This window comes from Exophiala aquamarina (genome assembly GCF_000709125.1).
Source record: "Exophiala aquamarina CBS 119918 chromosome Unknown aczIA-supercont1.1, whole genome shotgun sequence".
NCBI classification, from domain to species: Eukaryota; Fungi; Ascomycota; class Eurotiomycetes; order Chaetothyriales; family Herpotrichiellaceae; genus Exophiala; species Exophiala aquamarina.
Window position 1 is genome coordinate 825,418 of NW_013550587.1, and position 27,836 is coordinate 853,253.

At 50.0% G+C, this 27,836-nt stretch overlaps 12 protein-coding genes across 12 annotated transcripts; 7 read left to right on the plus strand and 5 right to left on the minus strand.

Moving 5' to 3' along the window:
- Positions 1 to 243: 243 nt before the first annotated feature.
- On the minus strand, positions 244 to 1,306 carry A1O9_00297 (uncharacterized protein; the record flags this gene model as incomplete). The annotated part of the gene is made up of 3 exons (XM_013409461.1): positions 244 to 400; positions 456 to 812; positions 873 to 1,306. The coding sequence occupies 3 exons, from the start codon at positions 1,304 to 1,306 to the stop codon at positions 244 to 246; spliced, it is 948 nt and encodes a 315-aa protein (XP_013264915.1).
- Positions 1,307 to 2,069: 763 nt separating this feature from the next.
- Positions 2,070 to 3,290, minus strand: A1O9_00298 (uncharacterized protein; the record flags this gene model as incomplete). The annotated part of the gene is made up of 1 exon (XM_013409462.1): positions 2,070 to 3,290. One exon carries the CDS (start codon positions 3,288 to 3,290, stop codon positions 2,070 to 2,072), a length of 1,221 nt encoding a protein of 406 aa, XP_013264916.1.
- Positions 3,291 to 4,248: 958 nt separating this feature from the next.
- Positions 4,249 to 4,659, plus strand: A1O9_00299 (uncharacterized protein; the record flags this gene model as incomplete). The annotated part of the gene is made up of 1 exon (XM_013409463.1): positions 4,249 to 4,659. One exon carries the CDS (start codon positions 4,249 to 4,251, stop codon positions 4,657 to 4,659), a length of 411 nt encoding a protein of 136 aa, XP_013264917.1.
- A 448-nt stretch (positions 4,660 to 5,107) lies between these two features.
- A1O9_00300 (uncharacterized protein) lies at positions 5,108 to 6,532 on the minus strand (the record flags this gene model as incomplete). The annotated part of the gene is made up of 1 exon (XM_013409464.1): positions 5,108 to 6,532. One exon carries the CDS (start codon positions 6,530 to 6,532, stop codon positions 5,108 to 5,110), a length of 1,425 nt encoding a protein of 474 aa, XP_013264918.1.
- Positions 6,533 to 8,472: 1,940 nt separating this feature from the next.
- On the plus strand, positions 8,473 to 10,122 carry A1O9_00301 (allantoinase; the record flags this gene model as incomplete). Its single annotated transcript, XM_013409465.1, has 1 exon — positions 8,473 to 10,122. The coding sequence occupies one exon, from the start codon at positions 8,473 to 8,475 to the stop codon at positions 10,120 to 10,122; it is 1,650 nt and encodes a 549-aa protein (XP_013264919.1).
- Positions 10,123 to 10,258: 136 nt separating this feature from the next.
- Positions 10,259 to 10,978, minus strand: A1O9_00302 (uncharacterized protein; the record flags this gene model as incomplete). Its single annotated transcript, XM_013409466.1, has 1 exon — positions 10,259 to 10,978. The coding sequence occupies one exon, from the start codon at positions 10,976 to 10,978 to the stop codon at positions 10,259 to 10,261; it is 720 nt and encodes a 239-aa protein (XP_013264920.1).
- Positions 10,979 to 11,733: 755 nt separating this feature from the next.
- Positions 11,734 to 14,388, plus strand: A1O9_00303 (uncharacterized protein; the record flags this gene model as incomplete). The annotated part of the gene is made up of 2 exons (XM_013409467.1): positions 11,734 to 13,296; positions 13,372 to 14,388. Coding segments are annotated over 2 exons (2,580 nt in total), but the record flags the coding sequence as incomplete, so codon positions are not given.
- Positions 14,389 to 16,050: 1,662 nt separating this feature from the next.
- A1O9_00304 (uncharacterized protein) lies at positions 16,051 to 17,678 on the plus strand (the record flags this gene model as incomplete). The annotated part of the gene is made up of 3 exons (XM_013409468.1): positions 16,051 to 16,639; positions 16,775 to 17,365; positions 17,485 to 17,678. The coding sequence occupies 3 exons, from the start codon at positions 16,051 to 16,053 to the stop codon at positions 17,676 to 17,678; spliced, it is 1,374 nt and encodes a 457-aa protein (XP_013264922.1).
- Positions 17,679 to 19,449: 1,771 nt separating this feature from the next.
- A1O9_00305 (uncharacterized protein) lies at positions 19,450 to 23,938 on the plus strand (the record flags this gene model as incomplete). The annotated part of the gene is made up of 2 exons (XM_013409469.1): positions 19,450 to 19,595; positions 19,648 to 23,938. 2 exons carry the CDS (start codon positions 19,450 to 19,452, stop codon positions 23,936 to 23,938), a joined length of 4,437 nt encoding a protein of 1,478 aa, XP_013264923.1.
- Positions 23,939 to 24,550: 612 nt separating this feature from the next.
- Positions 24,551 to 25,489, plus strand: A1O9_00306 (uncharacterized protein; the record flags this gene model as incomplete). The annotated part of the gene is made up of 1 exon (XM_013409470.1): positions 24,551 to 25,489. One exon carries the CDS (start codon positions 24,551 to 24,553, stop codon positions 25,487 to 25,489), a length of 939 nt encoding a protein of 312 aa, XP_013264924.1.
- A 727-nt stretch (positions 25,490 to 26,216) lies between these two features.
- A1O9_00307 (UcrQ family protein) lies at positions 26,217 to 26,423 on the plus strand (the record flags this gene model as incomplete). Its single annotated transcript, XM_013409471.1, has 1 exon — positions 26,217 to 26,423. A coding segment is annotated over one exon (207 nt), but the record flags the coding sequence as incomplete, so codon positions are not given.
- Positions 26,424 to 27,237: 814 nt separating this feature from the next.
- On the minus strand, positions 27,238 to 27,642 carry A1O9_00308 (uncharacterized protein; the record flags this gene model as incomplete). Its single annotated transcript, XM_013409472.1, has 1 exon — positions 27,238 to 27,642. A coding segment is annotated over one exon (405 nt), but the record flags the coding sequence as incomplete, so codon positions are not given.
- Between the last annotated feature and the right edge of the window lie 194 nt (positions 27,643 to 27,836).

Sequence of the window (27,836 nt, forward strand, 5' to 3'; positions counted from 1 at the left end):
GGATGGCTCGATCGCATGCGCATGCGTGAATCCCAAACGAGTCACAATCACATGTCAGAGTCCATATATTATGATCCTCCCTTGACTGATACACTGTGATTTGATAGGTTGCTCCATCCAAATACCCGTTAAATTTGCCCAGCTGTCAAGCAACTCCACTTGTCTCCTTGACCACAACAGGAATTGTGAAAACCTCAAGCATCTCAAATACACCATGAGACGCCTACGGAACACTCCAGGTGCTCACAACTTTGAGTCTGCTTGAAGCCGAGCCTTTGGTTTGGTGGAGACGGAAAGCTCCGTCCACCAAGGATATGTACGAGGAGCGTCCTCTGAAAGCAGATCGGTGAACTTAGCCTTGCGTTTCTCAAAAAAAGAGTTTTTGAATTCCAGATGGTCCCTATATTATGTCAGAAAACGATCGAAAGACGGTCCAATGCCGTGAGAAAACTCACTTCGAGCCAAACATGTCATACAACAACGGGCTGTCAACCAAGTGAGCCTTCTCGGCGGAATCCGCGTTTCTCCATATAAGTTGGCGGTTCAAGTGAGCGGCCATGGTGCTTACGTTCTCAAGAACATCTTTCGCAATTTCAAGAGCACGTGGTAAGACATCTTGAGGCTCGGGCACGAGTGCTGCGAAGATGCCTTGTAAGACGCTGGACTCTGCCTTGTGTCTTGCTCCCGTCGTCAAAAGGTACGTCGCATTGCTGTAGCCGACCATACGTGGCAAGAAGAAGGAGCTACTGGACTCCATTGTGAGACCAATGCGTGCGAATGGAAAGCCGAACTCGGATTTAACGCTGGCCACGCTTTTGTCTGGATATTAGTTCCTGCCTCATTACCCAGCCAAAGCAGGATAAGTCTCTCACCGGATAGCAGCAGCCAGGGTCGAAGTCATGCCAATCCCAACGGACAAACCATTGTACGCCACAATAATCGTCTTACTGCAATTGTACATCGAGAGCGCCAGCGTGCCGCCAGGGTCTCTCAGCTCACGGGTCGGCGGGTTCTTGCGTTCAGTGGCATCTATGGACAGGTCAATTCCAGCACTGAACGTTCGTCCAGCACCAGTCAAGATGATGACTTTGACGCGGTCGTCGACATCGACAACGGTGAAGAACTCCTCGAGCGCATTGATCATTTCAATTGTGAATGCATTCAGCTTCTCCGGTCGGTTAAGCGTCACAATTTGGATCGGTGTTACTCCAGGTGCCGTCTCTGGATAGTTCGATATCAGTACCTGACGATTCGCGGACGTGCGATATCTCTGGGGCACTGCGATGCTGCTTAGTGGGTTCGACATAATCACTAGCTTTTGAAAATGTTCGAGTCTGATTTTCCCCTCCCATATAATGAAGAGACAGCGCTTTTATTTCTAAAGGGCACGGTTTTGTCCAGGGTCTGCAAAAGTATCAGCCTCGGGCCTGGCCGTTCGGCGAATCGGCACAGGCCTGGCGATCAGTAATCGCGTCCCAGCACTACATCTTTTGTTTACACTCTAAGTCGACATTATTGAAGCAAATCAAGTCATCTCATGTCTCACAGATAACCGTGGCTATACGAGGAATAGCCATGATTAGATATTGCTTAGCCGACTACCTCGTATGCATTCAAAGGGATCCGGATGGTTTGCTGTTGGAAAGCTGCCGGGTTGATTCGCGAGACGTTAGGCTTCCGGTGGACCCATACCAATTGGGTGAGACTCGCAAATATGTCCTGGTTCGACAAGGACATGATTGCAGGATCAATTGGAGGGCCTGGAGTATTCAGGGTCACTCAATATCACGTGTGTAACTGTGAGCCTGCTCTAGACATTCAGGCTCATTTATTGATTACTTGATAGACACGGGAGGGAGAAATCAACACTCGCTTCTGCTACCCTAAGCAGCATTTACTCATCACACTAAGCGGTAGATCTCAGGGGAGTTAATGGGGTCAGGAAAGGTGAGTAAAATCACAATGACTTTTCAGTCTAATGTCAAGTACTATGGCCGCAAGGACATCCAGCGCCGTTGGAAACCAGAGCCCGTACAGCACACATGGATAAAGCCCATAAATATCCATCCTCAGCCTTCCGCGACAGGAGTGAACTCAATCCCACCATTCCAAACCCTCGCGATATCCCTGGTAGCCGAGATACTCTTCAGCGGGTTCGATCGCAAGAGAACAAGATCCGCACGCTTTCCCTCTGCAATGATCCCGCGATCAGAAAGCTTGTGCATCTGAGCCGGGAGGAGCGTCGCCGCGCGTAGGGCCTCATGTGGTTTTATTCCAACCTGGTTGACAAATATGTCCAACTCTTCATGCAAGGTACTGCCCAGCGGATGCGAGACTGGGAGTGGTCCATCCGATGGAATAGCGTCCGTGCCAGCCAGTAAAGTGACGCCCGCTTGGTACATGCTCCTCACGTTCTGGATCACGAGCGGCCAGGAGTTGTTGTCATAAGTCGACAGGGCCAGCGCCTCTGGATACTTGAGAAATGCCTGGACAAGGATGGTGGTCGGCGTGACCCACTTGTTGTTGGTCAGGATATCGCTGACCATGGCTGGTGTGACTGTCCCGTCGCCTGGAGTATGCTGGATTCCGTCTGTATGCGATGCAATGGCCTGGAGATAGAAAGGGATCATCGTCGCATGTGTCATCGTCTGCCGACCTCTGGCGTGGGCTAGTTCCACGAGCCGATTTTGTGACTCCTGGCTAAGACCGTTTGGCTCCGCTGTGATCTTCAGCCAGTCGGAGTTATTGCTGAAAGCATTTTCGACGAAAACCGGTGCTTGTGATGGATCTGTCATGAGAAGTTCCGGTGGAGTCTGGAATACGATGGCATGTGTCGTGTTTGGTGCCGTTATCCCATGGTCCGCGGTGAAGAATGAGGTTAGACCTGGTTGGTCCTTCAGAGACGCGCAAAGAGCATAGTTGGCGCACGCCATGTTCAAGGCCGTGGTCACGCCGTAGCTACTCAGGCGTTGCAGGTCGCTGGTCGAAGCTGGATGGCAGTGGCTATCGATGAGTCCGGGGATTAGGAAGCCATCTTTGCCATCGATCCATGTCTTGACCCCTCTGAGGTTGAACGTGATAAGGTCACCTGCTATGGCCAGAGCACCTCGGCGAAAGTGAGTCCCTTGAAATATGTTTACATTTGAAATCCCGATCTTGGACGTCTTGTGAGGTGGGTATGCTGACCGCCTTTGTATATTGGCATCGATATGTTGAACATTAATATCCCGATGAACACAAGATCTTGTTACGGAAACGAGAACCGCAACCAGTATAATCACGGAGAGCATGATTTCTAGTAACAAATACGAAATGCGAGGTTGTAGGAAATTGATTGGAAGTCAGCATGATGCAGATATGCGAGGGACCAGGACTGTTATTTAACCCTGTTATAGGTGCGGTGCGGTCCCCCCCCCTCTCCCCCACCCAAAACTCAGCCTTGTTGCGAGATTAGTTGTTGAACATTGCGGGGGTAAGGCTGTGGGGAAAGTACGCTGGCATGGAGGCCGCTTCGCAACTTGGCGCCATTCTCACGGGGACAATCAGGCTTGCCCCGTCGAAATCATATTTAATGATGTAATCACTGGGATAAGTGGGACTCTTGAATCATTCCAAGCTTCGACCAATCCATATTGTGCCATGGGCGTCCAACTTTGCTTGTGTAGATTAATTCGCTCGCTCATCTGGACTTCCCGGACGAGTGGATCATTCCCGCCAATATTCGCGATTTCAAGAAAAAGACCAATGCCGCGAAGACATCGTTGGGGTCCTGTTGATGCCCATGTAAGGTGATCATGGGACATCGCTTATTAGAGGTCCTATTCAGAAGCGGGGAGTATCGAGTATCGAGTATCTGTCCGAAGAGGGCAGCGAAAGCTTTGCACAGGAAAAGCCTATGCTTGTGGGGCATGGAAATCCGCAGAATTTAGAAATGAGATACCGGTTCTTTCTTTGTGTAGCTTGATCCAAGGTCTCTGTTTAATAGCTCCACACTTTGACCGCGCCTCTGCCTCGATAAACCGCCCAGGCTAGTATATAATTTCGCAATACGAACTCAATGGGCAGGGGTTCTTCTGCTGAGGACGTTCTTGGAATTAATCTCGAAGCGCAGGTAAGAACTATGGATATCGCTGCTTGTACAGGCCTGGCTCCAGTTGTGGAACGACCAGACCTCCTTCTCTGTGCCCGAAACTCCAGCTTTCAGCTTCTAGACCAGGAAGGGAAAACCTTGGGAGAACTCGGCCAGATATGGAGGGCTCCTATACCTCGTTGAGTTTAAAGTTGGATTTGGACAAAACTCTTGATACTGGGAAGATTACTGGCACACTCCTCAGCCAATATGCAATCCAATCCGGCGACACATTGAGTGAAATCGCGGAGAAAGTTGATGGAGATCTGAAGGCAATCATCCAGGTGAGCCCATGCGTCAAGCCTGAAGGACTCTGTGTCGGTCAGATCACCAATATCCCCACTGGTCAGACTGGCGTGGCAGTGTTCAGTCTAGAAGACGTGGCAGGCGTCCTCGGTGTCCCATTATCATCGCCCCAGTCCTTCAATTCTGGGATATTGAATGAGCTGAGCTTCAATCAAGTCATCGTCGTGCCTGGCCCACCAGAAGAAACACTAGGCTCAGTCGGCGGAACAGACGGTGGAGGTTGATTCGTGGAACACTTTGGCACAGCTTCCAACTTGAACGATCCATCTGGTGCAACAGCCCATTACGTTAAGAACGCGGCGAACCGGTTGATGGGACATGTTTGGGATGGTATGTGAGAACGTTAGTGGCGGATGGTAGATACTTCGGAGTACAGAAGAAGAGTTCCGTTCTCGCAGTGACTAGAGCATCGCACGAGGCTGGACTTTGGAAGAGGTTGGTCTTAAAAATCCTAGACAGAAGGATAGATGCTTGTTCCTGAATGTAGAACGATAGTCTCGAGCGATTTCTCATCATTCATCTCATTTCGCTATGCAGGTAAACTGGTTTTTATCAACAACTTCTTGCGTATACAAGACGACAACCATGCAAGGGCTGGCTTTCCTTGTCCGGCCTTTCCCGTAATCGAGCCAACACCCGAGTAAATCCTATCGAGGATGAAGTTGTCGTCACTCATGACCGCTTCTTTCCACCCGTTCTCCCCTTGAAGCTGCCCTCAAAACCCGGCCGTTTGACTTTCTTGCCTTTTCCAGACTTTTTCTCATCCTTTCGCTTGGTCAGGTTCTCATTTCGCTTCTTCTGTCTCACTTCCTGAGCCTTTTGTACACCTTCGAGTCTATCGTGCCATTCTTTCTCGCTCTTTTTCTTTTGACCCTGTTGTCTCTTCAGGGCCTTTTTCAACAAACTTGTATCGTCGCGGACACGCTCTCCATGAGCACGCCGTTTTGCGTTGAGCCACATGTCCTTCTGTTCAATCTCCTTGCGCTTCTCTTCATCCATCCCGGCCAATCTGCTTTTCTTGGTCTGTGCTGCTTTCAGCGCCGAAGCAGTGTCAGCAGTAGCTTTCCCTGTGCGCCGTTCAAGAACTCCGGAACTGGAAGGGTTGACCTGGGTGCCATCATCGAAAGCAATTTTTCCAAAACTGAAGTTGTTATTGATGTTTGAACTTGAGGAATTGTCGCCGATCATGGGGGACCTTGGTGATGCAAGCAAAGAGCCTGATCCTCCAGGAGAGAAACGTCGCGCAATCTCTTCATCCTGGCGCCGTGCTTCCTCCTCCTTCTCTCTGCGTTTTTGCTCTTTCTTTGCAGCCTTCCGGTCTTCTTCCTTCCGCCGTCGCTGATCCAGCAATTCCTGCCGAGTCTTGGGAGTCTGTCCATCACCACCACCAGCTTTACGTTCGGCGCGTAGCTGTGAGATTGCAGCTTGCAACCGCTCACGCGGGCTCTGTTCTGCGCCTGAAGTACTTGATAAAATATCACTTTTTGGAGCAGCAGCGGCAGTTATCTTGATTGGATCTTCGGATGGTGGTAATGTCGATGAGGTAGATGACGTTCCTGATTCTTGTGGGGGAGAAAAGACTTCTGCATGATCATCTTCTGACGAGGACGCTGTCGCTGCTTCATCATCGAAGACCGAGTCTTTCGTCGTGAGCGGGGTTCCCAGGTCGAGGGGACTTTTCAGCTTTAGATCATCCTGCGTCTTTGTGGAGCCCGATGTTGGCTGGTTTTCGATGCTCGCTTTGTTTTTCTTTTCTTGTTGCCTTTCAAATTTGGCTTTGGCTTTGGCTTTGGCATCCTGCTTACGCTCTCTTTTTGCTGCTCTTTGTAACGCTTTCCGTTCCTTTTTCTGTTCTTCTGTCTCTGGCTGCTGGGTTTCTAATTGCCCCTGTTTCCCTGACCTTTTCTCGAGTTTCCGCTTCTTGATATTTTGACTTTGTTCCTCCTGCATGGGCTGCGACGTTTCTAGATTTGAGGCATCTGAAGTGTGTCCGACATCATCGTCTTCGTCATTCCGTTTTCGTTTCAGGGCGGCTGCTGCTCTCTCATCCATGACATCTTTGGCAGTCTTCCAATTGTCCGGATCTAACTTGGCCATTTTTGCTGCTCTTTTTTGCTCGGGTGTCTGTTTTTTGCGCTGCCATTGATCCTGCGCGAGTTGTGAGTAGGAGTCTTCTCCAGCAAGCCGACCAGGTATATACATACGCTAACGTCCTCTCCATAGTATAGCTTTGCCGGGATCAGAGACAGTAAACTATCAAAGGCACGTGCATGGCTTTTGAGCCGTTGCTATTGATCATTAGCAAACTCTAGCAAGAGGATTGAGGTTGCAGTGAGATGATGATCATACCTCGAGCTCGTCTGTCATGCTGAAACTAAGGATTCTTCAATGGAGGCGTATAACAATGCTTGAGTCTTCCCGATCGTGAGGTTGCGTTCTCTGTTCACCAAGGTCTGAAGAACCAAAACCTCTCATAGAGTCGATGAGGAGCCACTGACCGACAAGATGTGGAGAATGAAGTGTAGCCTTCAACGAAATCTTGGCATCGATTTTGCTTTTCGGCTCAATTCGGTGATTGGAAGGTGCGGTTACATAATCTCTACGGCGCACCATTTATTTTGGAGTGCATTTGCTCTCTAATGAAACATGCTCCACCGTTTTAGATTCCGGTTCTGCAGACCACATGACTCGTCAGGTGGCACTGCCGTAGAGTCCGCCGATCCATCAGCTGGAAAATCACCCCTTATTGAGGTTTTTTGGACCTCTTGTCATCATCGAGTCCTCATGTCTATGAGCACACGTTGCTGGCTTTTGCTGCCGTCAAGGTGTGTTATTCCTGCCTACAACGAACAAGCTCAATAACAGTGACCGAGACGTGTTTGTGGCTTGTGAATGCACCACCATATACACTACTAATACGCTCGCCGCAAAGCCGTGCACGCCCTTCTGGCTCCCTTTTTATTGCCCAAAATTAGGTGACAAGAGCCCGGTTACTAGTTGTCTTGAAGAATAGTCGGTACTTCTCTTCGACAACAATGGCCACATGAAGGTGGTGACTTTCCATTAAGTCCCTTTGGCCTACTCGCAACTGGCTTCGTCTCAACTGGCCCCGCGGAAATACGCGGAGCAGAGGTGCAAGGTTTGTCACAGCTGAAGACAATTTTTACTGAGAATAGGAGCCTTGCACTGAAGTCCCGCATATCGGCTGCGTTTACAAATCGATGACACCGTATGTTCCAGTCAGGAGTTTTCATCGAGTAAACGAGGATCTATATCGAGTAATAGGCGCAAGAAGTCGCCAGCCTAGCCTCTGCCCAAAAAGGATTAGGCTGGTCAATAAACTTTATCGCATCCGGAAGGGGCCAGGCAAGGCAGGTGCGACCGGCGCAGGGGTTCTCGCGCTGACAACCGTGGAACTGCGCACATGGCTGGATTCCCAACGATAACGAAATGCGTCAACCCACACCTCACCTCACCACTCAACACCCGCAATTTCCAAAGCCAGAACTTTGCCGCAACTCTCCTTATCTATACTCGATCTGATCGAGTAACAGATACACCCTTCCGGCGCCTCAGCACCAGAGCCCATGCTGCATTTGCCAATGACAGCGCTGAGAAGTGTTTGCTATCCCTCAATCTTGCCCGCGGACTCGGCCGCCCTCTCCACTCCACACTATCCCCCAATGTCTCTCTGGGCCTCCGGATTCTCGTCTACGTCCGAAGATGGACTTGACGAGTCCGATTTGACGCGAAGGTTTGGTTAGCATTGGGCAGGTTTGCCCATTGTGTTCTTTATTAAATGGCTTCTCTTTGCTGCTCTCCCTGTTTGTGCGCTCAAATCCGGTCTTGCACTGCTATCAACACCTAAACTACATATACTCGGCATCTAGGGAGCAGATATCGCTTATCGCCTGACTGATAAGAGCCATAGTCCTTTTGCACATGCAGCCAGGTCACCTAGATACTCTCTTTATGCCTTTTGTCTTTTCGCCATACTATAGCAAAGCCTATCTGCGAGCGCTAAATCATCCTTAGCCATGAATAGCACATCAGACACCTTCCATCCTTATCCGACACCACCAAGATCTCCGCCCAACGCCTTATCAGACACGATAGACGCATCACCAATTACCGTAATCGCGTCCTCGCGCGCTATCCGATCGGGAGGGATCTCAGCGGCCACTATCGTCATATCCAATGCCACGGGAAAGATCACATCGACGTTTGATTCGGTTGTTCCTGCGTCCGATTTCCCACCCAATACCCCATATACGGATTACTCGCCTCATATACTACTCCCGGGATTGGTCGACGCCCATGTCCACCTTAACGAGCCAGGTAGGACAGAATGGGAAGGATTTTATACTGGCACACAGGCGGCAGCCTTTGGAGGAGTCACTACTGTAGTGGATATGCCTTTGAATGCAATTCCGCCTACAACTACTGTGGCTAATCTCCATGAAAAGATCAAGGCTGCACAAGGACAATGTTGGGTGGACGTGGGCTTCTACGGAGGTATTATCCCAGGCAATTCAGGTGACCTTAAGGCCCTGGTGAGAGAAGGAGTCAAGGGGTTTAAAGGATTTTTAATTGAGAGCGGAGTGGAAGAGTTTCCGGCTGTTTCCTCGACAGATATTGAGAAGGTCTTTGCGGAGCTTGCAGATGAGCCCACAACTGTCATGTTTCACGCCGAGATGATCCCTCCAATCTCTGACTCGGTTGGCGACGATGTACAAATTTCGTTGCCGCCTCTTCAACCTCATGGCCCATTGAACGCTTATAGCACGTTCTTGGCCTCGAGACCACCAGCCTTTGAGACATATGCCGTCGAGGAAATCTTATCACTGGCTCACTTGGCACCAAACCTGCCACTCCATATCGTTCACCTATCAGCCATGGAAGCCATCCCACTATTGAGAAAAGCACGAGCCCAGGGGATCAATATCACTGCTGAGACCTGTCCTCATTATCTTTCCTTGGCGGCAGAGCAGATTCCTTTGGGTGACACTCGACATAAATGCTGTCCGCCAATCCGCACGAAATCCAATCAAGACAAACTGTGGGAAGAGTTATGCCAACACCTGGAAGAGGGAGTCATCAAGACAGTGGTTTCAGATCATTCACCCTGCACGCCAGATCTCAAGCTTCTTCCGTCCTACGTTCCAGGACATTTGGCCCTACCAAAGGATAAAGCCAAGTCATTAGAGTTGGAGAAAGATCGAGGTGATTTCTTCTCTGCATGGGGTGGAATCTCATCTGTTGGTATGGGCCTACCCATTTTGTGGAGTGAAATGACGCGCCGAGGTTTGACGTCGAAAGATGATGCGATTATGGATGTAGTAAATTGGTGTTGTGTCAACACTGCAACTCAGGTCGGTCTTGAGCAACAGAAAGGCCAACTGGCAATCGGATTTGATGCTGACGTTTGTGTTTTCGATGAGACTACGGAGTGGGTGGTGGAGCCTAGCACGATGTTGTTCCGCAACAAGTGCAGCCCCTATCAAGGTAAGACAATGACAGGACAAGTAAAGGCGACGATTTTGCGAGGTCAACAAATATTCCTCCGAGACGGACCCAACAATGGATTTGTTGGAAAAGAATGCTCTGGACAATTGTTGCTGGAACCGAGAAGAGCCGAGTTGAAACGGACCAAAAGCTGGTTCAAGAGATGGATTTATGACTTTTGAGCGCGCGGCGAAACATCTGTTTTAGATTTGACCCATGAGACGACCAGAATGAATTCACAGCCACAGATTGATCAGGTTGACTGGGGTGTGATTGATGGCTTGATACCAAAATGCTTCTATCATTTGATAATACCAATCAATGGTCGTTCTTGTTCTGTTCTCTCTCCCACTTCTCCCGTACTCTTCTTCTCATACCACCATGTTTTCCACGACCCCAGATTTCCTCCTTCTCATCGAGGATATGATCCAGAGGTATGCCTGGCTCATCACCCCGAAACTCGGTGATGAACTGTTTCTTCTCATGTTTGGCTCTCTCTCTTTCTATGCTGACCCGGACGTTCCTCAGGTAAGCAGCATACACAGTCACTTCAGCGATACCGACCACGAGACCCGTACCTAGCGATACGAGGACTCGAACTCCGTCATTATGCCACCATCTGGTCAAATATAACATGGTAGCAGCACACATGACAACGCTAAGCAAGATATTGAGTACCAATGAGGGACTGATGTCATCTTTGCCTCCGTCCGCTTCGACGTCTGCCTGCTCAACTGCCCGTCTTGATACTAAAGCGGCGTACTCACGCTTCTCCTGCTCCTTGCGTAGGCGGGCCATGAGCGCAACATACTGCGGGGACGGCTCGGACTTTCGCAGTGGAGGGGCAATATAAACATGGGTGCCATGTAACAGAGCATTGAGAGTAAATTGCCTCGAGCATCGAGATATCGCTAGAAGGGTCTTGTGCTCGATGGGTGCGTCGATCGTGGTAGGAAGATTGCTTAGTGAGGAGCGATCAGAGGATGGCAGGGATGAGATCGCGGAGAGTATTCGTGAGGTTGTATTAAGGAGCACCATTATAGGACGAGTGATGTTCGACCGCGGAAAGAATGAGATGAGGTTGTGAGGGAAGATGAATCCGCAGATGTCATCTCTGTAGGACCGTGGACCCTGCACAAGGCGGGATTCTCGTGCACACGCACCACCCCGGCAAGGCTAGTTAAGCGTGTAGTAACCCCACTTTGTTAGGCTTTGATGCTCCTCTTGACTTCGTTGGAAGAATTGCGAGCGCGATAGGACGCAGTTGGCATATTTCAATAGATGGCAGTGAGGTTAAGATAAGAGCGATTTTTGCAGTGCAGTCGCACCTGCCATTTCAAGAGTGACTGTTGGCCACACCTTCCAAGGTCGCAGCCTCTTGTCTCTTACCGTTTCTGCCGTACAATGCTCTGGTCACATCCCCACTTACATTTTTCACTCGAATCATGGGCGCCAACGAGAGTCAAGAAGCCAGGCCAGAAGAGCCCACTGCAGACGTGGACGAAGAGAGTAAGCAATACCTCATAATCACCCTGCTCTGATTAATAACACCCTATTGTCCAGATTTCGATCTAGATGAGATTCCTGACGACCGCGACCCTGCCGATGTTAGTTCCCAACCTCTGACAACCCCAGAGAACAGGATGCCGACCACACAAGCCGAGTCGCAGCTTTCAAACAGAAGAAAACGGCGGAAGAAGAGGAAGACTAGACAAGATTACAATGACAGCAGCAACGATGAGCCGACCATCGCCGTGCCCGAACAGGTTCAACCTTTGAGCCAAAGCCCTCCTGAGAATTCGCAATTGATGGAAATCGAACCTGAGACTTTTCACATATATGCCAGTTCAGACGATAGTGATGCGGCTGAAGCCCCTGGATGGGATGGTGATCATAAAGTTCGAGAATCAATCGAGGACAAGAAGCAAGAAGCAAGAGAACGTGCCTCACCCGATACTACAGACCATTCATCTCCCTCGGACCAAGATGAGCCTACCACGCCTCCCAAGTCACCAGAGGCTGTCGACATGAAGAGATCCCCTCTTTCGAAGCACCAATCACCAGGCAACGCTAATCTAAAGAGCTCAGGAACGCACGAGTCTGACGTAGAACCGCAAATAAGCAACGGCTTCACCGCCGTCAATGAAATGTCTCAACCTGAGGTGGAATTACAAGCCAATACTACTCTCGATCCACCTTCTCTAATCAAACGCGACGGCCGGTGGCTATGCCCGTTTGCCGAAGAGTATCATTGTTCCAAGACTTTTTCAGTTTTGAAGGGCGCGAAAAGGCATGCACAAAGCCATGTCAAAACGTTTACTTGTGCCGTGTGCAACAAAAGCTTCGGTCGAAATGACACTCTTACGAGACATATGGAGCAACACGATGGCTTGGAACTCGCGGTTGCTGAAGCTGGCGAGGAGGATGAGCCCTTGCAAGTTGAACCTGAAGTCGAAAGTGGTGCTCCAGAAAACCAAAGTGGAATGGAGGAGGATAACCCTGTCGAATACACCACTCCGCTGGAACCCTCGCAATTTGAGGTCGCCGAAGAAGAAGAAGAAAGTCAACTTCGCATTTACGAGGATGGCGAAAGCGTTGAGGCTGGCGATGGCATTGAGGAGCATCAAGCTGATGTTGAGGAGGCTCAAGAAATAATTCCTGCACAGCAGGCAATCTCTGAACGGCCAGCCAGCCTTGATCTAGAAGACAGATCATTCGAAGATCGCATCAGAGAGACACCTGTGGCCACGCAAGGTCAGAAGCGTAAAAGAAGGGTTCAAACCTCAAATCCCACCGAAGATACCCCTAAAGCGAGGAAAAGAAGAAAAGAGACTGCCATGTCATCGTCTAGGTTGCTACCTTCGTCCGCAAATTCTGCGACAAATGTTGAGGCTCAACAAGTCACTGAAAAGATAGTTCCACAGCTACAACTACGTCGTCAAAGCAGTATCGAAGGCTGGGCTCAACCTTACAAGCTAGGCTTGAAACTCCGTCACCCTATTCCCAACCCAAAACCACCATCGAAACAGATGCAGCAGATAGTCGAAGTTCTCATACCGAGCACTAGTCAGGCCGGCCCTTCATCACATGATCTAAACAAAAGCTTGACGCGTAAAAAGGTGATACGAAAGCAGAGAGACCAGGACAGCGATGGTGGACCTGTGAACGCACCGTTTCATTCAACTTCCATCCGATCTTCCAGCTATACTACCACCAATGGCAAGGGGAGAGCTGTGGCTGGAATCGATTACAGTTCTCCTTCTAAAAGTCATGCTGTTCTTAGTTCTTCCCGACAGCCTTCCGGGATTGCAACTTCGGTTGCCAAAAGGACATTTCCCACGACTCCAGCCGACAGAGTCAACGGAGACTCAGGTTCGGATTATAGTGGTGATAGTGCTGCAACCTCTGGTGACGAGATGTCCGACACTGAGCACACCCTGAGAACTATTATGAACAAAAATTTCGAATGTGAAACCTGTCACACTAAATTTGGATCTAAAAAGGCGCTCAAGAATCATCTCGAAAATCCCAATGTGCACTTGTTGAAATGTCGAACCTGTTCTAAGAAGTTTGTGTCCAAGCCGGCCTTGGCGAGACATGAGAGCGAGACTGGCCATGGAAAGAGCCATGGTAGCAAAGGCGCTGGCCAAGTGGGACAAGTCGGTGCCTTCGATACTCACGAGGTTCAAAAGCTGAACAATTGGAAGGACAGGTTCTGCGAAGAAAACAACATCACCGGTGCACAGTTTAATGACATGATGACGGCCACTACTCAACGTCGGAAATCAGAAAGTTGGACCTGTGTCTTTATCACAAGACAGGAATTCCTGGATCAATTTTTCAGTGTGCTCCCAGATCGCAACAGGCGATCAATGCTCCGGTATCGTGAGCGTAATTTTCAAAACCTCGAGGGCTCTCTCAATTGGACAAAGGATGATGACAGGGAGCTTATTCGGTTAGTGAAGGAGATGGGAACCAGATGGTCGAAGATTGCGAAGATAATGATGCGAACGCAAGATGCCGTCTCTCAACGATGGAGACACAAGCTTCAATACGCAAAAGTCGAATCGGGTGAATGGACCAGGTCCGAGAATTCGAAGCTCAATAAGGCAGTGGAGGAGATCAGGAGGCAATCTGGAGTCACTGCAGATGCTAAGGAATGGACCATACCTTGGGTACAAGTTAGCGAGAAAATGAAGACCAGGACACCACAGCAATGCTCAAATCATTGGCGTGCTCTGCATGGCACGAAGAAAGATGGAAGATGGATCCCTGTGTCTGGACTGGAGAAAACCCCTGGTGCCAGCCGGATTCTCGCCCCTTCCAAAATGCAAAAACGTCTTGCTGGTACAGGTCTTGGATCTGGTAAACGTTCACCGCTTTCATCCAAATACGTCAAGGACGATGACACCGGTTCTGAAAATATGTCAGAAGAGCCCGCTGTTCCTGGCAAGAGAGAAGCAAGACTATCAAAGCCGGTGGAGATTGAGTCGAATAGCCAGGTTTCGGAAAATGGAACAACAGAGACACCCCATGTGAGCCGCAGGCTTTTGACAAAGAAGACGCCTGGAAAGACACTTGGATCAAGCCAATTGTTTGAACAGACTCAGGTAAACACATCGGCTCTCAAACTACCGCAGTCCGGCTCTAAGCGACCTACCTCGTATCAGGCTCAATCACAATCACAGGAGAGGCCTTCACCTAATATTTCCATACAACGCCGTGCAATATCTCGATCACCTCTGCAAGAGATCACCTCTTTGCGGAATGGCGGGGTAGACAGAGCAGAAAATGATAGCACAGGGGATGTGGAAGTTGAATATGACGTTAACGATCACGTCGAGATTCAAGAGACTGAGGTCGAGAAATCCGAAGCCGAAGATGACGCCATGGCTGATGAATCTGAAATCGAGGATGAGACTTCCAGTGAAGGAACAGGGAGCGATGTCGATGAAACGAACAAGACAGATCTTTTGCTAGGCCAAGAGTCAGATGAAACATCGGAGGAAGACTCTGACGACGAAGACAAAGACGAAGACGAAGATGAAGAAAGTGGCGATGAGGACACAAAGGATGAATCTGAAGAAGAGCAGCAGAGTTCAGTCAACGATGAGAGTTTTGATTTTATGAACAGCATCAATGAGGTGGCGCAACGGGTCAAGAGTAGCCAGGTCAAATTGACGAATGGCAGAATCCTTGGGTCGAAAAGGAAAGCGCATATCGTACAGGATGAGAGTGGGGATGAAGACACAGAAAGCGAGTGATCCTGTTCCCCCATGGGGTATTAACCTGACCATCGATCCCTGGATTCTGCTCTACATATTATACCAACCAGAGAACACCCACCTGTATGGGGGTATGGTATCCTATTCTGGAAAAACCGGTTATCGCCACATGCGTTGAGCATCATATCCTATGGCATGGACACTTACAGCGAGTTAGGCGTCAAAGAATAGTGATGCCTTAAGAAATGCCTTGTAGACACCTAATTTACGTCATTGATAGCGTAGCGTATCCTGATGCAATGTAATGCGCCCTTTCCAATCAATCATCGAGATCGACACAATATCACACTCCACAATAGGCCACCGCGTATTGAGTGGGGTTCGCCCCGCGTACAAAAGGCCCAACGAGCGTTCCCACATTTACCAGCAGGAGGATTCGACATAAAATCTCCGTTATCTACTGCTGGTCGTGAAATGATGCTCGCAGTGGACTGGTCGTGGTTGGGTAAGTAGTTGGACTTTCCGTGCCTTGCCTGTGTGGGTCGAGGCGAGGCGAGGCGAACCTGTGTCTGATCGTCCTTTTAAGGGCCGGATTGCTAAGATTATGGTCTGGGGGGAATAGTCAGGTTAGTCACGCCGGAGTAGAGGGCAAGTTACATATCCTCGATCGAGAAGGTGGTAGTGAGGAAGAATGAGTGCTCCATCCGTAGTAGTATGAAGTATATATAAGGGTAGAGATGTCAAAAATCTTGCAACAACAGACTGGTGTCTTGGACGATTTCGTACCGAGTACGGAACACTGCCAACCGCGGGTTGCATTGTCGCGTATCTCATGACATGACCTTGAAAGCCACCTTCACGCATCACACAAGTCAACAACAGAGGATGTCGCCCGTCCACCATCTCCCAGCGAGCAAAACCTTCCCGCATCCGACATCCACGACGTCCTACTGGCGCACCGAACTCAGTCCGCTAGACCGGCACCGCTCAACGCCGGAGCTGCCATGCAGAGTCAACATCGCCATCATCGGCTCCGGCATGTCCGGCGTCAGTATCGCATATCATCTGCTCAAGAATGGCTCGTCAAAACGACCAGAGGAATGCCCGTCAATCCTCCTCCTCGAAGCCCGCCAGCTCTGCTCCGGCGCGACAGGCCGCAATGGGGGCCACACCAAGCTGGCGTCCATCCACATGCAGAAAGCGGCGTCCCTCCCAAACGGGCGTGGCGGCGTCCGGGCTGCCGAGGAGTTGGTCGCATTCCAGGTCAGGCAGATCCAGGCGCTGAAGAGTGTGATTGAAGAGGAAGCGATTGATTGTGATTTCCTCATGACCAGGAGCTTTGATGTGTTCTTGGAGAGGGAGTTGGCACGGGAGAGGACCGAGATGGTCAGGCAGATGACGGGCCAGGGGGTGGACACTGCAAGGAGAGAGGTGCAGATTTTGGAGGGCAGTGCCGAGGTCTTGCAGGGGGTGAGTGAGGTGACTTTGCTTCAGGGGTCTCCAGGGGCCCGGGTCGTGTCGTAGGGAGCAAGTTGTGTGTGTGGAGTTTGATCCGTTGGACTGACTTATGTTGCTCTCGTTGCTTCGGCGCAACGACAGATTACAGGAGTTCCCGGAGCTTACGCGGCGCTCAATGTCCCCGCTGCACAACTGTGGCCGTATAAATTCGTGTCCGGCCTGCTCTCCAGCATCATCGACAAAATAAACTTCCAGACCGAGACGCAGGTCGACTCCGTCTCCTCGACCCCCGACGCCGAAGGCTACTATATCCTCTCCACGAAATCGCGCGGAAGCATCCGAGCGAAGAAAGTCGTCTTCGCCACAAACGCCTACACCGCCGCCCTGTTGCCGGAACTGTACGAGGACAAGATCGTGCCCGTACGCGGTACAGCGAGCCATGTCGTGAGGCGAGATCAGAGCATTGGCCGGTTTCAGGAGATCCAGCAGAGAGTCAATACCTACAACCTCGCGTACGGTGGCACTCGGCAAGATTACCTGGTCCACAGACCTGACGGCGGGGTTATTTTCGGTGGTGGATATTGCGTCTTTGGATCTCATGAAGAGTTGATCAGAGGGACGGTTGACGACAGCGAGGTGGCGATGGAAAAGGAGATGACGGCTTATTTTGAACGGCTCATGACTGAGTCGTACAGGGATTGGGCCGTCTCCGGGGCAAAAGTTGATCGGATTTGGACGGGGAGTGAGTTCTTCTAGCCTTTCGATTTTGTGGTCCACATTGGATTTGTTGGTTTGCCATGTCTTTGTCTCTTTCTAGTTTTGGAGCATCTCACTAACCGCTTCGAAAATTGAAATCAACAGTCATGGGTACAACTCCTGATGGATACCCTCATATCGGCGTGGTTCCTGGCCGACGAAATCAATTCATCTGCGCAGGCTTCAACGGCGCAGGAATGCTACATATCTTCCTCTCTGCAAAGGGTCTGACGCAGATCATCAATGATGGTGTTGACTTCAAGGATACCGGGATCCCATCGATTTTGAGGCGAGCTTGAAAAGATTGTAGTGTACACGCACCGTGGAGTACAGCAAGGAGTTTTGAAGTATTGGGAAAGGCGGAAATGAGGAGGTGGGGTGGCTTTGAGGGGCAGCATATCTGACTGGAATCATCGATAAGCTCTGACTGAGTGTTGAAAGATGGGTGTAGTGTAGCAACAGCTAGTGTTCTAGGACTGACTGGGTGGAGATTAAAAACTAGCGCTATGGTCCAAGTCCCTTCCGATCTGACAGGATGCTTTCGTTCGAAGAAGTACAGTAGTGTACACGAGCTAACTCAGGTAAGTCAGATGTGCCACGTTGCTATGGTTGGAGCAAAGTTCGGGTTCGACGCTTTGCTTTTGACCACAGCGTTCGGAGCAGATCGTATAACGCCGTACAGTAATTCTATGGACTGTCAGAAAGGGCAATGGAAGATCCCCATCAATCAGTGACCACAATAGAGTACTGACACTTGTAGCGCTCGAGTCGTGATTGTCCGGGAAAGCGAGGACCAAAGAGGTAGGAGATATCCGGAAAGCCTGTAACTGTTCGATTATTTTGGAAGGCCAATCATTGATTGTGCGGGTTGCGATGCCATTCCGCTCCCAGAGCAATTGGTTCCTCCAGATGTCGACATTAACACATCAAAAGGAGAGCATCCGCCCAAGATGTCAAAAAATTCAAGCATAGATATTTTGGCGCATAAAATGGAGTACCGATTTTCGGAGGCCAGGTCATTTGACACCCAGGCTGGACGATATCAATGACTTCGGTCATCTCTCACAAAGGGATGAGAAATAAGGTTGTTGAAATTCAGAACACGCCATGGAAACATCAGTGATCGAGGCTTCTGGGCATTCCCAAGTCCTGAATCCTAGTCACTGCCTCGATGAACCCCTGGCGATCCGACCTGAGCCTAGACCAATCCTGACTGAACAAATACTGTGCGTAAATGTCAAGCACTGGCGCCAGATGTTTTACCATGCCCCGAGAAGACGGAGGCTCTCCACTTCTAGACTGCATGGGTAAAATACCAGTAGTTGACCCATGGGGAGAGGCAGACGGTGCCCTTGTGATCAGGTAGCGGTTTTGCAATATATCCTTGCTAAGGTGGTCTCAGTTGATCTACACGTCAAGGAGAGCTGCGCTGGGTTAGGTCGATGTCTCGATAGGCAGGTTGGGCGAGATAACTATCGTCCTGCAGTGGAGCTAGCCACGTCCGGTTGACATTGTAATGGACAGCTCGAAGCCGAACGCGAAACTCAGCAGCGATAGTATGAGGATACGCAACAGGATTGACACATGCTTCGGTTTAAATACAATGAGTGACAACTGTTCAGTGTCCGGTTCAGAAATTCTGCCCGCAGTAAGTCAATATCAAATGGTACCTATTACAACGACGATTGCTCCGTAACAGGCGAGGTGTACAACGGATCGGAATAATATTAATCCGATAACAGGTTGGAGAAATTTCCCCGCATGCGCTCGATCCCGATTGGGTAACCCTGTCATCTCCGGGGGAATTTTTGGAACAGTTAAGAGACACCAAACAACGACAGCCACTCTGGCCTCATGCCCCAAGTATCAGAACTCATAATGCGCCCACCGAGCGAGATGTCAACCGTTCAGTCGTAAAGCCTCTTCAAGTTCCAGTTTCCCTCCTCGATACTCCCTTTCATCCTTCTTATGCAGACTCCATCATAAGGCCCCGGTTGGTCGATCCGAGACTACAACCTCACCTCCAATCTTGTCACTCTTTCAACTCCTTGTTCACTCAGCCTTGCTATCATGCATCCGTTGAATTTGCCCTGGAGGGTCCTGGTGACCGCTCCCCTGGCTTTATCCGTCTTCAGCACTTTGTCTCAATGTGGTCCCTCCGTCAACGTTGCCCTGAAAGCATCGTTCTCCTCAGCCCCTTATTTAGTTGAGTTGCTGTACGTCATGCTCCCGTTTCCTCTCTTAGTGCACCGCCTAACTTCGCTCTAGAGAAACTGCCGCCCTCGAGAACTCCTCCTCCTATTTCCCACTGCTCGATCGCATTGCCGATGGTGCCTTTGCAGACTTGACATCAGAGCAAGAGTTGTACAACAAGTTCATTGATATTCTGCAGCAGGGTGGCCATCTTGCTGACCCAGAATCACTCTCTTCCTTTAAATTCGCTCTCGCTCTTCATGCCGCCGCTCCTAGAGTCGAGGCTCACTTTCAATATTACAACACATCAATACAGCCTCATCTACCTGCCGCACAGGATGCTGCTTGCCCTGTTTGGGTGTACCTGGATGGACAACAATACTGCTCGCCCGCCCTGGATCGCTCTCAACAATCGGTAGATCTACCCAATGTCGATGATGAGCTTCCATTTGATCGTGTGCTCGGCCAGTCGTCTGAGAATCCGTCGTCCATCCTTTACGCTGACATCACCCACCCTTTGTTCGGCCAATTTCATCAAGTGGTCAGCCAGACCGCCCGTGATGGCAAGACTTCATATCGAGTGCGATATCGGCCTTCGACCTCACTCGAGTCTAAGCCTCTCTACGTTAGCGGCTACGGGGTCGAGCTGGTTCTGAAGCGAACTGACTATATTGTTGTTGACGACCGAGATGCTCAAAAGTCCGACTCCAAAGATCCAGGACAACAATCCCTTGAGACTGCTGAGGAGGAAGAACTAACTGACTTGAAGCCATTGACCGCGTCAGAAGTTGCTAATCTAGCACTAAATGCAGCCAGCTTTATTGCCGCCAGTACCAATCCGCTGGACACTCTCCTTCAAATTTCCAGCGACTTTCCAAGGTATTCATCTCTACTTGCCGCCTCAAATGCTAGTAAAGAATTTGTTACTGAGCATCGCGCCAATCGTGAACAATTTCTACCTTCAGGATATAACGTTCTCTGGATTAATGGCGTCCAAATCGAACCTCGTCAGATCAATGCCTATTCTTTATTGGACCACCTGAGACGGGAACGGAAAATCATTGCTAGTGTCAAAGATATTGGGTTAACTTCCTCTCAAGCTATAAGCCTGTTGTCCAGTGAGGTCATCGCAGAGGCTCAGGCCAATGAAACTCCGCAAAGATTTGACTGGAGAGATCAGACCGAATCCGGGACCGAGAAGGTGTTGATGTGGTTGAATGATCTCGAAGTGGACAAAAGATATGCACAATGGCCATCGAATCTACATTCTCTTTTCCAGAGAGTTTATCCAGGACAGCTGCCACAGCTCGCTCGGGACATCCATAACCTCATCGTCCCAATCGATATGAACGATCTCAAGGATATAGAACTCGCAGCAACTTCTTTGCAAAGTTTGGTCAGAAGGCTAGTCCCTTTGAGAATCGCTCTTGTACCTGTAGGTACTGGTGAGGTTGCAGACACTTATGGAAAGCTTTCTTACTACATCCTGGACACCTACGGCTTGGCAATATTGATGAACTTCTTCTCAGATGTTGTCTCAGCCAAGAAACTGTCCTTGTCTGCTGCCGAAAAAAGCTTCGTCGCAGTTACCAAGGAACGTAACCCTCGAGAAGGCTCAGAACCCTTGTCATTCGAAGATGTCTTGAAATCTGAGCATTTTCGTCGGCGTCTCGATGCTCGTGATTCCTACACTGAGCGACTTGCGATTGAAGGTCCTTCAATTCCTTTTATGATAAACGGTGTTGTGTTGCCACGGACCGATAACTGGTTCGAGTTGATGAGCGCCCGTCTTTACGCCGATCTCCAATTACTTCAACAAGCTGTCTATCAAGATGTTATTCTAGAGGACTCATCGGTGCCTGAATTTTTTCTGGTTGAAGCGACTCCTCGCCGAAATCAATTGGTTTTCCCTCACGATCCCAAGGACGTCAAAATTGCCGACGTTAGCTCTTTGGCTGTCACTTATGCTGAAGATTTTGCTAACCTCCCTCGGATTCTTGGTTGGGAAGCTACTTTATTGAGTGATCGTGTACATCTTCTCCTGTCAATCGATCTCAATTCCGCCGATGGCCTGGCATTACTCTCAGAGGCAATCGCACTGCAGCATCAGCGGCCACACACAGATGTGGTGATATTACACAACCCAGTCCTTGAGTCTACACCATCTGAAGTTGCTTGCCATATCTTTTCGATGGTCGAGGATGGTCGGCGGGATGTCCATATCGAAAAGTTATGGGATCTGCTTGGGGGAGAGCAGCCTCTACCGACGCTGGCCGATGACGCTATCCATGCTTGTAAAAAATATTGGGCAGGCAAACGAGATCTGCTCCATGACATTGGCTTTTCTCCAGGCGAGAACGGCCTTTGGGTAAATGGCAGGATAATTGGGCCCTTGTCAATGACATTTACCTCGGTAGATATGGAAGCTTTACTTGATTTCGAACGAACCGAAAGGATTGCTCCTGTTACTACTGCGATTACAAGCCTAGGCTTGGAGCAACAATTTACGGATGCTCTGAATCTGGCAAAGGTTACCTCCTTGATCGCTCGATCCTTGAAATCTGATCTTCCAGAAGGGATGCGTGAATCCGCCCCGCTTATTCGCATGGACCGCTTCAAACGATGGAATAGCACTCACACGGCCATCAATATCGCCAACTCGGAGGACCCAAGTGTGCAAGTAGTGGCTGTAGTTGACCCAGCCTCGGAACTTGTGCAGCAATGGATCCCTATCATTCAAACATTATCGCAACTGAGTGGAGTCAATGTGAAGATCTTTTTGAACCCAAAGGACAGATTGACAGAGCTTCCAGTGAAAAGATTTCTCCGCCATGTTATAAGTGCAGAGCCCGCATTCGATTCAAACGGGTCTCTGTCAAACACTGGGGCTTTCTTTAAAGGCATTCCAAAAGATACATTGTTCAATCTTGGGATGATTGTTCCTCCTTCTTGGCTTGTTGCGCCGCAAGACTCTATCCACGACTTAGACAATATCAAGCTCAGCAGCCTAGCAGAAGGCCAAAATGTCGATGCAATTTACGAGCTGGAACACATTCTCATTGAAGGCCATGCCAGGGATGTGACCAGTGGGCCACCACCTCGAGGAGTACAATTGCTCCTAGGGACCGAGGATGAGCCTCACTTCACAGACACAATCGTCATGGCAAATCTAGGGTACTTCCAATTCAAAGCCAACCCGGGTTATTGGCATATATCTTTGAAACCGGGTCGATCGTCAAAGATATTCAACATCGACAGTGTTGGGCAAAATGGATATTCCGCCCATCCTGGTGATGAGACCACCTCGGTCGCACTGCTCTCGTTCCAAGGGGTAACACTCTTCCCTCGACTCTCTCGCAAGCCTGGAATGGAGGAAGAAGACGTCCTTGAAGCCGCAAGTGGAGCCATGGACTATTTCAGCAAGGGTGCATCATTTGCCTCGTCAGCACTGTCATCTCTGGGGCTCACAAAAGCAACATCCACCAATGCCGAGGTCAATATCTTTTCTGTTGCATCCGGTCATTTATATGAGCGTATGCTGAACATCATGATGGTATCTGTTATGAAGCATACCAAACACACAGTCAAATTTTGGTTCATTGAGCAGTTTCTCTCACCATCCTTCAAAGCCACCCTTCCTCATCTTGCAGAACACTATGGCTTTGAATATGAAATGGTCACTTACAAATGGCCCCACTGGCTTCGAGGTCAAAAAGAGAAACAACGGGAGATCTGGGGTTACAAGATTCTCTTCTTAGATGTACTCTTTCCCCTGGATTTGGACAAGGTCATTTTCGTCGATGCTGACCAAATCGTGAGAACTGATATGATGGAATTGAACAAGGTGGATTTGAAAGGTGCGCCATACGGATTCACTCCCATGTGCGACTCGAGGACAGAAATGGAGGGATTCCGTTTCTGGAAACAAGGCTACTGGGAGACATATTTGAGAGGGAAGCCATATCATATCTCAGCGCTCTATGTGGTTGATTTGAAGCGATTCCGACAAGTTGCTGCAGGTGACCGACTCAGACAGCAGTACCAAGCCCTCTCGTCAGACCCAAATAGTCTGAGTAACCTCGATCAAGACTTACCCAACCATATGCAACACAATTTGCCAATCCATAGCTTACCCCAAGAGTGGCTATGGTGCGAAACGTGGTGCAGCGATGAAAGTTTGGGCAAGGCAAAAACGATTGATCTTTGCAATAACCCACAAACAAAGGAACCCAAGCTAGATCGGGCAAGAAGACAGGTCCCTGAATGGACGATATATGATGAGGAAATCGCAGCGGTCATTCGAGACGCTCAAGTGGAGACCGCTCGAGGAAGTGAGGTACCGGAGCGAAAACGCGACGAGTTATGATCAAGGTAAGCGTGAAGATTAGGCTAGATATAGACTGTACATTATGCTGTAGACCAGAAATTCAGCGACAGTGTCAAACCAGTAATATGGCAGAATTCAAGTGGGTTTTGATATCATCCCTTCGACTGCGATTCCCAATACTCGTAAGGAGTCAGTTTTAGTGACGCGTAGCCTTGCCCCGCTGTAGTGGAAACTAAACCTGATGCAGACTAGTTTTCATCTCTCTCAGCCTTGCGGGTCAATTCAATTCCCAGCCGACCAGCGCCACGTCCTCTGCTACCTCGAATCTTTCATTCTCAGTGCGAGGAGTTTTCCCGACCTACGCCGGTCTACTACAACTCGCTAGAAGGAAGCATATCCTGGAATACCCCTCAGTTATTGCTCCGTGATTTCGGCCACAGGTTCACTCACTCGGGCGGCCAAGTTAGGATGCCACCCACCCTAAGAAAAGCTTGTCACGCCTGCTCGACCGCAAAGCGACGGTGTACGCCTCAACTCCCACAGTGCCCCCGCTGCCTGGAAAAGGGTCTAGCTTGCAGCTATGATCTCGAACCAGTCATGCATTCATCAGACGAGGCCACAAAGCCCTATGGCCATGCATCCGCCCAAACAATGGCAGTTGCAGTCGAACGCCCTCGCATCTTCGATTCGATAGAGTCTGCGCATCAACACGCCATCTCAGGCTTCGGAGCTAATGGGTTCACACACCAAATGACTCTGATGAAGAATCCTGAAACGTTCTCTCTGGTCCTAGAGCACCTCATGCAAATCCCGCTCCTTACCTTTCGAGGCCATACTTCGCCATTCGCCCATTCTCAGATCCTGTCCAGTGATCAGTCCGCGAGAGAAGCCCCACCTACACGCTCCGACAAACAGTATCTTCAGCCAAATGACGCATTCTCATCTACCCAACTGCATACGAAAATCCGACATTTACTCTCCCAGGACGTCCAGAAATTGACATTCACAAAATTCCTCTCGAAACTCCACGTCCTGATAGCCGTGATCTTCGCCGCCATGTTTCAGGCTCTCCGGAGCGGGAAGCCGCCGGAATTTCCACAACTGGGAGCAGCCGTAGAGCTCCTCTCTCTTTGGGAGAAACATTTCAAAGCCAACCTGCCCCAACACCTCAGCACGGACCTTTCCGCGTGGCAAGCATGGGTGATCGCAGAGAGCTGCCGGAGGACAGTCCTCGTGCTCCCGTGGATCTCCGGCGTTATCGAGTACTTCCAGACGGGTTGCTGCTCGTACAGGCCATTCGTGGAATCCCTCCCCTTCGACGCACGCACTGGCCTGTGGGAGGCAGCGACTGAAGACGAGTGGAATGCCGCGCTAGAGTGCCACACAGGCCCCGGACCGGGGGAGCCTGACAACGAGTCCAGCCTCGTCTCATGGTGCGAGTTCATCGAGGACGGCGGCGCCTCTCCCAGGCCGCGGTTTGACGGCATGCTGCAGAGGCTGTTCCTCGTGGCATACTACGGCGTGGAAAGCCAGCTGCCTCCAAATCAACAGTCTTCTTTTCATCCAAAATTTCGCTCGTCGGTTCGGTAAGATAGAACAAAGCGCCAGCTTGAACATTGACAAGACAAAATTGATACACACCCCTAGTCCTTCGCGTAGAAAACTGTTTGGCCTCTCTTGGGGCCTCTTCCCCGGCAAGGCTGTCGCCACAACCGCAACCACAGCCCCGTCCCCACTCTTCTCCACCGCTTTGGGTTTAACTTCCGCAAAGAAAAATGGACCTCACACTAGGGTCGGTGAGGGTATTCAATGCTCCGAGCATAGCGAGCGACGTTCATAAGAGTGTTTCATGTACAGCTAAAGGAGTGGATGTAGACCAAGAAATAGCATATATTTAATTTAGAGAAATCCCACCACCGTGGCAGTCCTTGCAGCTAGTATTTTCACCGCCGTCCATTTCATCGCCGAGATCGATCAGCTCAATACACTTTACAGCAGAATAGCATATCAATACTCGTACTAATCCTTCTAAGACTCTTTGCACCGTAGACGATCCCTGTCCTAAAGCGAAGTGGCCAGCCGCGACCGACCATGGAGTATAACCAGAACCTTCCCAAGGGAAATCCAAAGTACGTCGCTTACTTTTCTCTCTCTCTCTCTCTCTCTCTCTCTCTCTCTCTCTCTCTCTCTCTGTGTTGCCGGCCTCGTTAGGGCCCCATGCATCACCTTCCGTTCACCCGTCTCTCCCCCTCAATACATCTTCCCAGTCCTGACTTCCCCCAGAGAACCAGTATATTGCTTCGGACACAAAGCGCTCCCCGTGCAGCGCGGGATCATCACGTACCGGCTATCGAGCAACCGGCTGAGCCCGCTGGCGCACGCCGGCCACAACGCCATCTTCAACACTTTTCGCCGCTCGAGGAGCCAGTTCCTCTATGTCGTGCCCCCGTTCCTGCTGGCGTATGGGTTGATGAGCTGGGCTGAGGAGAGGTATGTTATTTTTAATTTTGTTTCTCCCGTCTGACTTTTGTTGGGAAGAGAAGAATCAAGTGGTGGGTGATTGTCTTGGTTTGGTGTTGGTTCTCGTTTTGGGTTGCTTCGAGTGGTGAATTAATCGACTAACAAGTGTGCTCCTGCTATGGGACGTGTAGAAATGAATACCTGAATTCGAAAGCTGGGCGGACGGACGACGAAGGTGACGGTACTTGAGAGGATTTTCGACGAGGCGATTGAGCATTCCAAATAGGCCTTAGGGGCTGAGATAGAGGAAGGCTTCTTGAGTCGATGATGCGATGGCGCTAAAATCAAGGTCATTTTTCAGTGGAAGACAGCTTTTTTTCCCCTTGTGGAACCCCCGGGGGTGGGGGGCGGAAAGGGGGTTAAAGACTTGTGAACCCGGTATCAAAATTGGTGAGTCGGGGCCACTGTAAAAGATATAACATAAGACCAGCAGATGATAGGGGACCAGAATCGATGGGAAGAGAATCCGCATGGCGCACGTTATGATTCAAGCCAGATGAATCGAAGCCCCCCGAAAAAAAAATAGGAAGATGTCCATATGGTTTGAAAAGGAATTGAATGCTCCAGCTTGAATTAGTTAGGGTTATGGAAGCTTGATAGGTACCTAGTAATCAGCGTCACTTTGAACCACCTTCTTGAGGGTTTGTTGTGCTTCATGCTTGAAGGGATCGAGCCACGGATAACGGTGCGGGACCTAAGGAGCCATCATCGCCAACACCCTCACCAGATCAGTCACCGCCCCCATCGAAGCCTCCAGAGCCAGAGCCAGAGCCAGAGCCAGAACCATTATTGGAGTTGGAAAGACCAAACCGCCCTTTCTTTCCTAGTGATCCATGCTCAACACCCCACGTCTGGCCTTTGTCAAGCTTGGGATGGAGTATATCAACGAGCGAGTCATCAGACTGTTGATCTCTTCCACGCCTGGCTACTGAAGAGCGTAAAACTTCCCCGCTAGCAGCAGACCGAAGAAGACCAGCATTGGGATCAAACCCTCGAACAATTCCGCCCCATTTCATATTGTTTCTCTTCTCCTCAGCCTGGCGTTTCTTTTTCTCTTTGTTGTATCGCTTGGACCTCTCCTTGTCCGCTTTCTTTTGGTCATTTTCGGCTTTGATTTGAGCGTCGCGTTTTGATTTGAGATCCTTAGCATCTTGCAACTTGCGAGCTCGTACATACTTCTCCCTGTCCTCCGCGATGAGTTGCTGTAGGCTTCTTGGTCGTGCAAATGAGATTGGCGACTTCAGTACTTTTGGTGGTGTCGAATATCTAGACTGAGTTCTGGGATGTGTGGCGGGTTCTGAGTCAATAGAATCTATGTGTGCCCTGCTTCCTTTGCGACTACATCGGACGCTCTTGAGGCTTTGAGGATCTGTATTGTCACAATGTCTCCCAGCCCTATTTCCTGCTATCGCATCGT